The sequence below is a fragment of the Octopus bimaculoides genome, chromosome 2 (genome assembly GCF_046866305.1).
Source record: "Octopus bimaculoides isolate indiv1 chromosome 2, ASM4686630v1, whole genome shotgun sequence".
NCBI classification, from domain to species: domain Eukaryota; kingdom Metazoa; phylum Mollusca; class Cephalopoda; order Octopoda; family Octopodidae; genus Octopus; species Octopus bimaculoides.
The window spans coordinates 38,503,117-38,517,303 of NC_142929.1; the positions used below are offsets into that span (position 1 = coordinate 38,503,117).

A 14,187-nucleotide genomic window follows, 5' to 3' on the forward strand; every position below is an offset into this window, starting at 1 on the left:
ACTATTATCATTCTGTTTCTTCTTTATAATATCTCAGACTATAGGAAATTTTGATAAGCTCATTTGTTATGAAGAATGAAAAATCTAATGCTTTGAGTGGTTACTGTTATTTTTCTACTTGTTTTTTTCCAGCATTCTCCTCCTGATCCCCATGTCTGGTTGTAGCAAAGATAGTGAAAGACTGGACAAAGATGATTACAAGCACCATTACAAGATTGAACACAACATCAAAAGTATCAAGAAGCTGGTCAACTGATACTAGGTTTATCTTAGCGCATCTTAGGTGTGATTTGTCAGGAAACTCATGATGTGCTCAAGCTGGTCATCTGATGTTTGGTTAGTCATGATGGCATCAAATGCATCTCAGGCCTGATCTATGGGGAAATTCATAGTGTGCTTAATGTATTTCTTGAGAATGTGAATATGATCAAACCTTTTTGCCTCAATGTGGTCAATTCATATTTATTGCATTACTTTCTGATTGGCATCATTCAATTAATCTATTACTACTTTACAGGTATTTTCTTCCTTTATCTTTATCAATTTATAAAATACCAAGTAGTTTAAACTTTTTGAAAAAAAAATGCTTTAGTTTCGTTAAGTTTTCTGTCTATAACAATTACTTGTTTGCTTATGAAAAGAGTACACCTCTTTGTCTGTAAAAAGAATGCACTAGCAGGTAAAATGAGGGCCCAGGAGGGATAATAGTATTTGTATGTGTGTATGTATGTATGTATGTATATATGTATGTATGCATGTATGCGTACACACAAACACACACACACACACACATACACACAAGACAGGTTTTTGTTCATCAACTTTTACTCTTAGTGGCATTAGTTGAGATGAGGTTACAATAGTAGACACTTGCCTAAGATGCTGTGCAGCAGGATCAAATCTAGAATCTATAATGTAACCATGCTAATTATAAGAAAAGACATTTAGACTATCTTTAAAATTATTTGGGGATTATAACTACCAAAGAACACTAGTGAATGTTGCAACTGAAAGATGCCAATTTTGACATAGTTCTAGGGAACTCCATAGCATAATTATTTTTTAATATCAAGAAATAGTTGTATGTGGATGGACTTAACTATTTCCTGAAAATTATTCCATTGATCAGTGAAAGTAACACAAATACTCTCCATGCTTTGACTTACCAGTGTATTGTTTCCTTTTGTTCTTCTACCAAGACTAATATGGTTTCTCTTCCTTTAAATTTTTTTTTATTACATTTAAACACTGATAAGATATCTTGCTTGTACTTATTTGTTGCACACAAATGTATGTAAATGCACAATATGCATGGATTTTATGTAACCACACACACAAATACAAAGATTCAAGCACAGACAAATGATACAGATATGTATAGGTATTGTTAGCTACGATGCACAGCCAGACTGACATTATCATCATCATCATCATCATCATCATCACCATCATCATCATTTTCATTAGCACCACCAACACCACCATCACCACCACCACCACTATTATCATCATCATTTTTACCTCTGCTTTCCATATTGGTATTAGTTGGATTGTTAAGTAAGATTCAATGAGCCAGAAGACTACATCTTCCATAAGTCCCTGAATTTTGGCATGATTTCTATGACTGGGTGCCCTTCCTCATGCTAAACATTTTACAAAGTGAACAGGATGCTTTTATTTTTCTGTGATGCCTTGTAACCTACAAAACTGAAGACCCTCTCCTCTCTGCTTGAGAAGAAGTATAGAAGGGTGGTCATTTTATGTGAGGTGTTGAGAGGTTAATGTTTGATGGAAAGAGTAGGGAAAGGTTTGTTGTCAAAAAGGTTCATGGCTACTTTGCATTTTATATGAGTGGGCAGTGGTACCAGAAAGGGAGATAAATATGGTGGTGATGAAGTGCCAGAACATACTTTATGGTAACATGTCTGAGAAGGTGAGTAGAAGAGAGCATAGAGATGGAAGAGGTTGTAGTGGTGGGAAAGGTTACAACAGTTTGAGGCGGAAGTGAGAGATGGATACAAACATAGGGTGGATGTGATTAGATTTATGTAGGAAGTGAATGAAGAAAATATTGTACAGGGCTAGGGTGATTGATGGTAAGTATGAATTTTAATTAATTAAAAGTGGACCTGTGGTGAAAAGTGAGTCAGTAGTAGTATAATCAAGGACAGAAGAATCAAACATGAAATTTTAATAAAGAGTAATCAGAAATCAATTATGAACAATACAGAAGAAGTATTTTCTTTAATATTTCTTTTGAGCTGTTAACTCACTGCATTCAGTATGTTAGCAATGATCTTAATTGGTTTTCATACAGAGCATGTCCCTGAATATTTTCCTATAGTCCTTCAATATTTTATTATACATAAAAACAATTTAAAGAGGTTGTATTAGGTTTAGATTTACCCAGTAAAATATGACTTACCTCTAAAATAGCAATGTTTCCATTTGATAAACCCACAAAAATAGTTGTAGTCTTCTCTTTAGAGATGTAATTTAAGCTCAGTGCAGCTGCAAGAAGACGTACTTCCCATAATTGTACCCTGGTTTAGTAAGAAGCAAACAACTGGTTAAACTTCATAAAAGTTAGAAAGTCAATAGAGTGAAAATCAGACAGATGTAGGTGAACAGAGGCAAAAAAAAAAAAAAAACAAAGTCAAAAGGAACTTGAACTAAGTTTATTCATTTATATTTCACTTCATTTGGAATACATTGCAGAACAATCATAAGATGTTGTTGTCATCATTACTGCCACCGCTGTCAATGCTGTTGTCATCATCATCGTTCAGAACTCAGAGTTTCTGTACAACAAATCAATTATAGTTACACTTCATCAGATTTTGCAAGTTTAATGCATACTTTTATCTTTTATTGCTTAATTGTTTTAGTCATTAGACTGTAGCCATGCTGGGGCACCAGCTTGAAGAATTTTTGTAGAATGAATCACCCCTAGTTCTTACTTTTTAAAGCCTGGTACTTATTTTATTGATATTTTTTGCCAAACTGCTAAGTTATGGGAATGTAAACACTCCAACACTGGTTGTCAAGTGGGGTGGGGGACAAGTACAAACGTAGAGACATACACACTATATATATATATATATATATATATATATATATATGATAGCTTCTTTCAGTTTCCATTGACCAAATCTGCTCACAAGGCTTTGGTCAGCTGAAGGCTATAGTTGAAGACAGTTGCCCAAGGTACAATGCAATGAGATTGAATCTGAAACCATGTTGTTAGGAAGCAAACTTCTTGGCACACAGCCATGCTTGTACCACCAATATCACCACCAGTAAAGGTATGCATGTAGGGTACTATTACATGGAAAGAAGCTATGATCAAAAGAAGTGAAAATGAGACAAAATATGCAACGAGAGAAAAAAAATTATATATATATATATCTATATATATAAAAATGAGAATCTGTGTCTGTCTGTCTGTCTGTCTGTCTGTGTGAATCCCTAAAACTCGAGAACTACACAACCAATTTCATTCAAATTTTACAGATGCCTTACTTAGGGTTCCAATTGTGTTTTAGTAAAAAAACATTTTAACTTCTTGCAGAGTTCGAGCCCACAGCAACATAATATCTCCTCCACAGTATTACGTGTCAAAAGTGAAACAAAAACATTCATGTCAAATACTTTCACTTTAAAAATGAAACTATTCTACTAACTGAAACAATCACATTTCGATACTGTAGTGACAGATACTTTCAGAGAGAGAGAGAGAAAGAGAGATGTATATGTATACATATAGATGTATATGTACACGTTATTCCACTAACTGAAACAATCACATTTCGATACTGTAATGACAGATACTTTCAGAGAGAGAGAGAAAGAGAGAAAGAGATGTATATGTACACGTATATGCATAGATATATATATAGAGATATAGATCTATATGCATACATGTATATGTATACACATGTGTAGATGTATATATATATATATAGATGTACATGTAATATGTACACATATATACATATATATACATGCATACAGATATCTATACATATATACACCCATCACACACAAACACATGTACACAAACACACACATTAGTCATTTGTTTTCTTATCCAAAACTACGTCAAAAGTACTGAACGGATCTTTATGAAATTTGGAAATTATATTCTATGTATAACGGCCATAACTCCCATGAAAATTCATATATTTTTGATGTTGATGAAATTTTAACCCTAACATAACAGATGAGCATTATTTGTAATTCAAGGGTACAACAGTGTAAGACTACCCTTTCAGATATACTTTCATTGTGATTTCTGCAATGTGGTGCATAAATTGTCAAGTAAATGAGACGCATCTTTGCCTCCACTGATTCACTTGCAAAGTGTTGAGTAAAATTATTTCATTGCAGACCTCCTTTGGGTCTTTTTATTATCACTACGACACACATAGTCCCCAGTTGGTAACATTGATTTCAAGGCCCTCCTAGATGAGAGACTGGCATTCCACTTAATGTCTATGTTCCATGCTGGCATGGATTGGAGAGTTATTAATCTAGAAATATGGTATCATAGCTACTAACAGTTGAGGGTTGCGTAGTCTAGACGGCGTTTTTAGATTTCATTATTCTCTTTAACCCGGGCAAAGCCGGGTATTTCTGCTAGTATATATATATATATATATATATATATAAAATATATATTTTAATGGGAAAAGCAGGTTTATGGGATTACCATGGGTTTCCCATCCATAAAGGGTTTAGCTTTATGGTGTATCGTCAGACTCCAAAACTTGAGGTTTTAGGCCAACAGGTTTTGTGATCTGATGTTGGCATGGGTTGGATGGTTTGACTGGGGACTGGCACCAATCTGATCTAGCAAGCTTCCTTTCATATAACAGCACCTCACACCCATACCCTTGCACACATTCATGAGACAATGAGGGAACCTTCATGTGTATACTCTGCTTGCTTGAAAGAAAACCAGATTCTTTTCAGAACACATCCTACAGTCTTTAAAAAAAAAAGAGTTATTGTGTAATGTGCTGTGACAAAAACTTCCTGAAAAGACCGGATGATCATGGTTAAATCTTCAGTTGGCTGGGTTAAGGCTGACTTGACAAGAGGCAACAAGAACAACTGAAGCATTTATCAAAAATTGTTTTTATTTCTTCAATTCCATTTCTTGTTTTTTTTTTAAATATTCATTTTCTAGCATCTAATCTTCATTGCAAATCTTCCTTAATCTGTTGTTGACAACAAACTTTCCACTCAATCATTGTTCTTTAAAACCTTCATTTTTTTCCATATCTACAAACAAGGATGTTCCAATCATCTTACTAAAAATAAGAAACCTTATGTTTTTGGTCGTTCTGTTTATACTGTGAGCATGGTGTCCTAAAATTTTGTACTTAAATTTATGATCCCATTTTAAAAACAGCAGAATGTTCATTAAAGAGATTTGTTACACTATATACAGAAATGGAGAAACTCCCTTGTTTGCAGGTCTTATTATTATCATTATTATTATTATATTTTAGGTGGTTAGCTGGCAGAATCATCAGCACAACAGGCAAAGTGCTTAGTTGCGTTCTGTCTGTCGTTATGTTGAATTTCCATTGAAATTCCATTGACTTTGCCTTTCATCCTTTTGGGGTCAATAAAGTAAGTACCAGTGGATCAATGGGGTCAGTGTAATCGACTTATTCCCTCCTCTGAACTTGCTGGCCTTGAGCCAAAATTTGAAATCATCACCATTTTTATTATTAATATTGAGTGAGAGAGCAGGGCATGTCATCAAAGTGATACTGGGGTAAAATATACAAAGCCCATTATAGCCATCATGACTACCCGTCTAATAAGGGTACATCAGGCACATGCATCACAACCATATGTGTGCAACATAGTGGTCTCATATTGAGATAAACAGTGCATGACCTTGCAGGTGGGGCCCAGTTAGAATTTTCTTCAGGTCAAGTAGCTCATCTCGCTCAAAAGGTCCTTGAATAAAGGTTGTTTGAGGATGTCGAACGAAATACTCATGTTTCCAAAGGTGAATTATCCAAACCCCAAAGAATTCCTCTCAACACATGACTATGATGCTCCCCAACTACTTCTGCTCATGATCAGAGATACACATATCGTCAGCCACTAAGGGACATGGTCAACTAGTTAAGGTCAAACAATTGACAAGCAAATCTGTGGTATTGAGCAGAATATTTGCTGTAGCCCATCTTCTATACCAAGACAAAACAATGTACATGATAACACTTCCAGTCAGTTAAGATGAGAAACCATGTGAGCCACTGCTTGGTACTGCATCAGGGCATTTATTATTATTATTATTATTATTACTATTACTATTATTATTATTATTATTATTATTATTATTATTATTATTATTATTATTAATTAAGGCAACGAGCTAGCAGAATCATTAGCACACCAGGCAAAAATCCTTTGTTGTATTTCGTCTGTCTTTACACTCTGAGTTCAAATTCTACCGAGATCGACTTTGCCTTTCATCCTTCTGGGGTCGATAAATTAAGTACCAGCAAAAATACTGTGGTTGATGTAATTGACTAGTCCCCTTCCCCAAAAATTTCAGGCCGTTTACCTATAGTAGAGAAGATTATTATTATTATTATTATTAATAATAATATTATTATTATTATTATGACTATAATGATGATAATGTTGATGGGAGTGGTATAATGATAGACAGATTTTGAAGAGGTGGTTTTGTAGGGAAATGGGAATTGAATTTAAAAAAGAAACATGCTTAAAAATATTTTTTTCCCTTTTTCTTAATATAATTTTGAAATTTTTAATTATATGTATACACATTTATCTCTTTTGAAGATCATAGATGCTGACTTCAGCAATACCGAGGTAGGGAGTAGATTCAAAGAAATGTGTTTCCTACCAGTAAACAATCTGAAATTTGTATCCCCCTTGTACCCTACTTCAATGATAAGCAAAAGACAGTCAAATGATACTTTAGTTGATAGTAACATGTAAGTTTTAGTGCAGACAGATTAATTATGAAGCCCAGCTTCAACAAAGTAAAATATAGTTTTGTCCACCACCACCATATTTAGGATGAGGATGATGTTCATCAGAATGTGTGTGCATGTGTATTAGTGTATGTATGGTCTCTCTCTGTGTATAATTGTGTGCATGCACACACACATACACACACACACACACACACACACACACACACACACACACACTCACATATGCATATTCATATATGAGAATATGTACATTTATGTAGGCCTTTTTATATGTACCGTTGCATGTCCTGTGTGTATATGAATTTCTGTTTCAGTTGTATAAATTCTGTATGAGCATATAGTGGCTGAATGAATATGTGTGTATACATCTGTGTGTGTGTGCGTGTGAGGTTATGTATTTTATGAGTTGATGATTACTGGAAACAGAGAAACAGGGTGGGACCTTAACAGTTCATCAGATCAGAGTCTGAATATAGGGTTTTTAAGTACAGTTACAAAGTGGCTGGCATTGTACACTTTTATTATAAATGCTTCTTACATCTATTTATCAATTTGTTATAGAAGACTTACTGCATTTCACACCACACCAAATTCTTTTGAAGAACAAACGGATACTAATTACTTCAGATGTTATACTGCAAAAGCTACTGTTGTTGATGCTACTGCTACTAATACTACCACTATAACGATGACTACTTCTGCTGCTGTTGCTAATGTACTTACTAGCAATTAATTTGATGCTTCTTAATTTGGGTTCTATTTCAGTTTCCGTTGACACTGTCTTTTGTACATATTGACCATAACTAGGAACTTAACTTGTAACTCTTTGATTAGAAAATCTTGTTTTATTTTATGTTTAATCATTATGATGTTTTTATATGATTTTATTACACTTATAAAATTGATCCCTGTATGTTATAATGAATGCAATTGTAGAGTTTTGAAATGACTTTGATTCAAAACATGAAAAAATTATACAAAAACTGTTTTTATTGCTTCTTTGTAATCATTGTTTTTTTTCAGTATACAACCTTATCTTTCAGCATTCCAAATTCGAAATCTTTTGAAATTGTATTTACTTTTCATCTTTCTGACAAAGCTTTGTGTTTACCTACAGGGTTATTATTTGCTGTTTACAAATAAGAACAGCAGTTATAAGTGAACTATGAGCAACTAATTAATCCAGCTGATGAAGCGTAATGCTGATAAAACATGTCACACAGTCTGATGACATTATTTATTGTCCATAAGGCGGTGAGCTGGCAGAAACATTAGCATGCCCGGCGAAATGCTTAGCAGTACTTCGTCTGTCTTTACATTCTGAGTTCAAATTCCGCCGAGGTTGACTTTGCCTTTCATCCTTTTGGGGCCGATAAATTAGGTACCAGTTGCATACTGGTCAATCTAATCGACTGGCTTCCTCCCCAAAATTTCGGATCTTGGGCCTGGATTAGAAAAGATTATTTGTTGTCCATCTCAGAGTGTCTTCACACATACTATCTATAAGGAGAATTTCTTTTCTGAGACAGTTACTGTAGTAAAGGTCTTTCATCATTTGAATATACATTGACATTAGGAAGGACATCCTTAGCATTAGGAAGGGCATAGAAACCATACCAAATCAGACTGGAGTCTGGTACCTTCAGCTTACCAGCCCAGGTCAAACAGTCAAACCCATGCTAGCATGGACAATGGATGCTAGATGATGATGATGATGATGGTGATGATGATGATGGTGATGATGATGATGGTGATGATGATGAGCATATTAAATATAAATGTACATAGCTTTATTTTAACCAACACTGTTTAATGTGCATATGCTAGTGAATTTATTATTTGGTGTTAACGTATAAGAACAGCAGTTCTCAATTGGGTGTGAACATTGCATTTGGTGTTGTAAGCTGTTGAAGTGTAACGACTAAGAAACACATGTCTTATCTGATAATGATGTTCATAGCCCAGCTCTGTATTTTCACACTCATTGTCTATAAAGGGAATTTCTTTTCTCAGGTAGTTACTTCAATGAAGTGCTTTCTGTGCCTAAGTGTACACCAATGTCATCATCACCATCATTGTTTAATGTCTACTTTCCCTGCTGGCATGTATTGGATGGTTTGATGGGAGCTGGCCAGCTGGGGAGCTGTTCAGCCTCCAATTGTCCATTGTAACACCAACCACTTTACAGAGTGTGCTGGGTGCTTCATATGTGCCTCCAGCATGAGTGTGTTTATACAGCACCAACATGAGTGTATTTTCTGTGGCAGCAGCACCTGTAAAAGACTGCAGCTTAATATCATAATCATCATTTAACGTTCACTTTCCATGCTGACTCAGGTTAGACAGTTTGACTGGAACTGGAAAACTGGAGAGTGGCTTCTACAGCTGGATGTTCTTCCTAATGCCAACCACTTTACAGAATGTGCTGGGTGCTTCTTACATGCCTCCAGCATGAGTGCATTTATGCAACACCAACACAAGTGCATTTTATGTAGTACTGGCACCTGTAAAGGACTGTAGCCTAGTATCCCTTTAAATATTCAATTTTGAATTAAATACATGTCAAAGCTGGGTTTACCTTTCATTCTTCTGGGGTAAAATTCTTAACTAAAATGTTACCATTCAAGAATTGGGGACAACTTGAATGCTTTGTTCACAAAAATTGTCGCTTCATATGAATTAAAAAAATATTATTATCATTTATTTTGCAATCATCACAGGGTGTTAGAGTGTTATTATATGATGTTTTCAATGCAATACTATTTACAATAATTGGTGTTAGAAACAATTCAGAGTGTTCTAATTAAACTTCAAGTGTTTTTCCAAGAATTTTTTAATTGTTATTGATGATCATTTTATTCACATCAATAGTCTTGTTTTTGTTTTTGTTTTGCAAAGTCTTTCAAATGTTTCTGGTTAACTTATTTGATATTATTCCTTGCCCATATCTCAAAGTGTATCACATACATGCACATATTCCACCCTTTTTTGTAATTTTTTATCTTTATTTTCTTATTTATTTAATTTTTTTTTTCAACCTAAAAGTATTTTGTTGTTTCAAGAAATTACAAAACCAGATTGGAAGAATATTTGATAATATGATGTATTTGTTCAAAGAACGTTAAAATTGTTCATTGCTTGTACCATTTCTTATTCAATCTTATCCTGTACATCGTCATCATCATCATCATCATCATCATCATTTTCATTGACATTGTCATCTTTCTCATGCTGATCACCATCATTGTCATCACCATTATTATTTTTTATCTTTTATCTTTTACTTGTTTCATTCATTAGACTGTGACCATGCTGGGGTACCACCTTGAAGAAATTTTAGTCAAATGAATTGATCCCCCAGTACTTTTTTTAAGCCTTGTGCTTATTCTATCAGTCTCTTTTGCCAAACCACTAAGTTATATTGACATGAAAACACCAAAATCTGTTGTCAGACAGTGGTGGTGGTGGTAGGGGTGCACACACACACACACACACACACACACACAAGTCTTCGATTGACCTGAATCTGTAATAGAAGACACTTGCCCAAGATGCCATGCATTGGGACTGAACCTGGAACTATGTGGCTGGGAAGCAAGCTTCTTATCATGGGTTGGATAAAGTTTGGTGCAATATTCTACAGCTGGATACACTTCCTGCATACATACATAGATACTTCCTTATATATATATATATATATATATATATATATATATATATATATATATATATATATATATATATATATATATATATATATACATACATACATGCATACATACAAATATATATACATACAAGCACACCCAAACTCACATGCACACACACACACACACACACACACGCGCGCGCACACACACACACACACACACACACACACACACACACACACATCATTAAGCAGAAAACAAGATATGGTATTCAATGCTTTATAGGACATGTCTGTGAATGTGTGTGTAGTAATGAATTCTTTATTTACTTCTATGGAGATATTTGTAAGCCATTAATGTTGTGCTGTATTATGTTCATTTTTGGTACTCAGTTTATGGCTTTTAGAGTTGTATATTTTTTATAATGTACTTAAATTTTGGCTTGTCAGCTGTTTTAGTGCTTGTAATTATTCTTCAGGCAGCAACATTGTTGTTGAATCTAAGGACTTTAATAGGAAGATAATGGTGCAACTTAAATTTTTGTGTCATATTTTGTTGTGATTCAAGATATTTTAAAAATGTTTTGTGTTATCTATTTGTATGTGTGACATATTTATTCATACATTTATCTATATATTTATTTCAGTTGCTCAGAAATAAAATGCTATGGTTTTACATCTTGCTGATCACAGATGTCCTTTAACTCTGTGTGCTTTAAAAATATCAAAGTGCATTTCTATGTTCTTGATAGTATAAAAAATTCTTGATAGTATAAAAAATTCTTGATAGTATAAAACTTATCACTATAAAAGTTTAGGAAAATTGTCATAAATGATATTTCTGTTAAAGAGCTCTTAGATTAGAAAACCTTGTTTCAGTTTAACTATTATGGGGATTTTATATGATTTTGTTACACTTATAAAATTAATCACTGTATATTATAATGAATGCAATTGTAGTTTTTGAAATATTATGGTTCAGAGTATAAAGTTATAATGAAAGTTCAAATTAGCATTTCCTTTTTCTGTACTCTCTCTCTCTCTCTCTCTCTCTCTCTCTCTCTCTCTCTCTCTCTCTCTCTCTCTCTCTCTCTCTCTCTCTCTCTCTCTCTCTCTCTCTCTCTCTCTCTCTCTCTCTCTCACTTTCTCTTTTAATGTATTCTCCTTTTCGTTTATGACTTCCATTACATTCTCCTTTTAGTTAGATTTACCTAGAAAATGGTGAATGGAATGTGAAGGAGCATATATGTATAATACGTGCTAATCAAGATGCATATAAACTGCATCAAATAAACATATACGTGCAAGCACATACATGCATTTTTATCAGAGTCTGAAATTTATTCCAGAACATGCTGTAAATGAATTGTTATCTAGAGTAGCTACTCCAAACAACTAAAGGAATCTAATTCCATTTTCATGATTACTTGAAAGTAGCTAATGCTGAAAACTGCCCACTTAGTAAACCATAAAGGATAATCAATAGATTTCTGTATCTTAAATACTTTCTTCTCAATCTCTCTTTTCAAGTCACTCTCTATTTTACAAGTATGCTTTCTACAAGAAAAGGTGATATAAATATGCCCTTTTTTTTTTAAGATAAAAACTCTCCATGAATATTATTATTACCATCTTCTTCCTTTTTGTCCTCCTCCACCCCCGAACCTGTTGGGCTGATTCATTGTCTACATTTGTTTCCTTGGCGCCTACTTTCACAACCTTCACAATTTGAGGCAATATTTTCTTCTTTCTTTTCCTTTAGGGATCATATCATGTTCCAAAATGTAGCTGTTGTTGACTTAGTACACTTATCTATTTTGCTATTATTATAAGGATATGAAATGAATGTGGTGGGGTAGGAATTGTCAAGTTAAACTAGTTGGTGTCCTTGACTTTGTTTTATTAGCGGCCAGGGTTCAATTGTGGCAGCTATCTTATTTCGAAGTAGATTTCCAAAATACAGATTGTCATCAGTTCAATAATATCACTCTGTCAATGCATATTTATTTTGCATTCATTACTTCGATACTATTACTAGGTCATGAAACCAATGAATACTAAACTTTAAAAAATTATGACTATTAGTAAATAACAAAAAAAAAAAAAATTGAATTATTCCGTTGTATATAATAGGTACCATAGTTCATGGTAAGTTCTGAGCATATATTTGTGACCCAGTTTTCATTCCCAGTTGGAACTGCTTCATTGCATTTATGTTACTAACACCAAGGGGGAAACACTAACATAACACCTTCCCATTTCACCTTCAACTTAAACCATTTGTAGTTGGTATGCTATTACAAAAAAGTGTCTAAAAATAATAACTAAATATTAGAATGATGAAAACATTGCAAAAGACGTTATTGTAAAAAGTCAATAAAATAAAAGAACGAGAGTAAAGATATATTTGGCTGAAATAATTTCATAACTTTTTCAAGGAATTAGAAACTTACCTTGATTCTGGTTGGTAAGCATAGAGCATTGATGAAAGCGTACCAAATAATACCATGTTTGGATTGACTGCTTTACAACATAATACTTTTGTATCAAACTGAAAATAAATATAAAAAGTTGTCTCAAATGAAATATTTAAATTATTTACAAACTTAAAAATGCAAAATCTGGAAGAAATATATTTAAAAAAATAATTGTAGTCATTTAATTAACAATATTGCTACAGTGTTCAGTGTGAATGCTATAGTATTCAGTAGACAAAAGAGCAAGGTAATTAAGACATTTAAAAATATAGTATATATGCAGAATTTTCAATGAGTACAGAAGTCAGACTAAATAAACATTTATCCAACCAGATTATATTGGAAAGCAAAATAGTTAATCTTCAATTTCCTTCTCAATCAATGCAGAGAGTATATACTAGGGTAGAAAAAATGAGGTAGATTTTGGGCTAATACACAGTAAAAAAAGTAGCAGGAATAGTCATCAAATAAGAGCGGAAAATACAGGGACAATCTGTACACCTTTCTTCTTTTTCAGTTTTAAGGTTTTTTTTTACTAGTGATAACCTCCTAGCTACAAAACTATTTCACACCCATACCATGGACTTATCTTATGCCTCTTCCTGAAGTCTACCAGTTTTCATCATAACTATTATGAACACCCTTTAGTGAAACTTTTACTGATCTCCCATGATTTATATTCCTTGATTTTTTTCTTTCTATGTGTTATATGAATATAAATATGTCATAATCTGACCTGATACCTGTTGTTTGCCTGTCTATCCTTTTATTCTATTATGCATGGAGATAACTGTTATGCAATTTTGATTAATATGAAATCATAACACATAACCTGCCATCCATATGCAGAAACTCTCTCTCTAATATTTTCAAGCCACAGGATGTGAATGATTATTATGCTATGTTATAGACTAATTTGTATAAGTTTTTAACAAACTTCTTACAGATGGAATCCCAAGAAATTTGTGTAAGGAACCTATTCAGTGAAAAAATGTCCATTATGAACTAGTTCCCTACTTTTCTTTCAACCATCCCTTGTATTATAAAAAATAAAATCAGGTCCTAT

General features: G+C 33.4%; 1 protein-coding gene across 1 annotated transcript in view; it reads right to left on the reverse strand.

The window, feature by feature from the left end:
• LOC106873452 (uncharacterized) overlaps window positions 1–14,187 on the reverse strand; it is a 180,445-nt gene that overhangs the window by 15,983 nt on the left and 150,275 nt on the right. The window contains exons 23-24 of the mRNA XM_014920810.3: window positions 13,098–13,195; window positions 2,426–2,543 (exon numbers count right to left, since the gene is read on the reverse strand). Coding sequence (XP_014776296.2) covers window positions 2,426–2,543; window positions 13,098–13,195 — 216 coding nt within the window. The remainder of the gene's footprint in view (window positions 1–2,425; window positions 2,544–13,097; window positions 13,196–14,187) is intronic.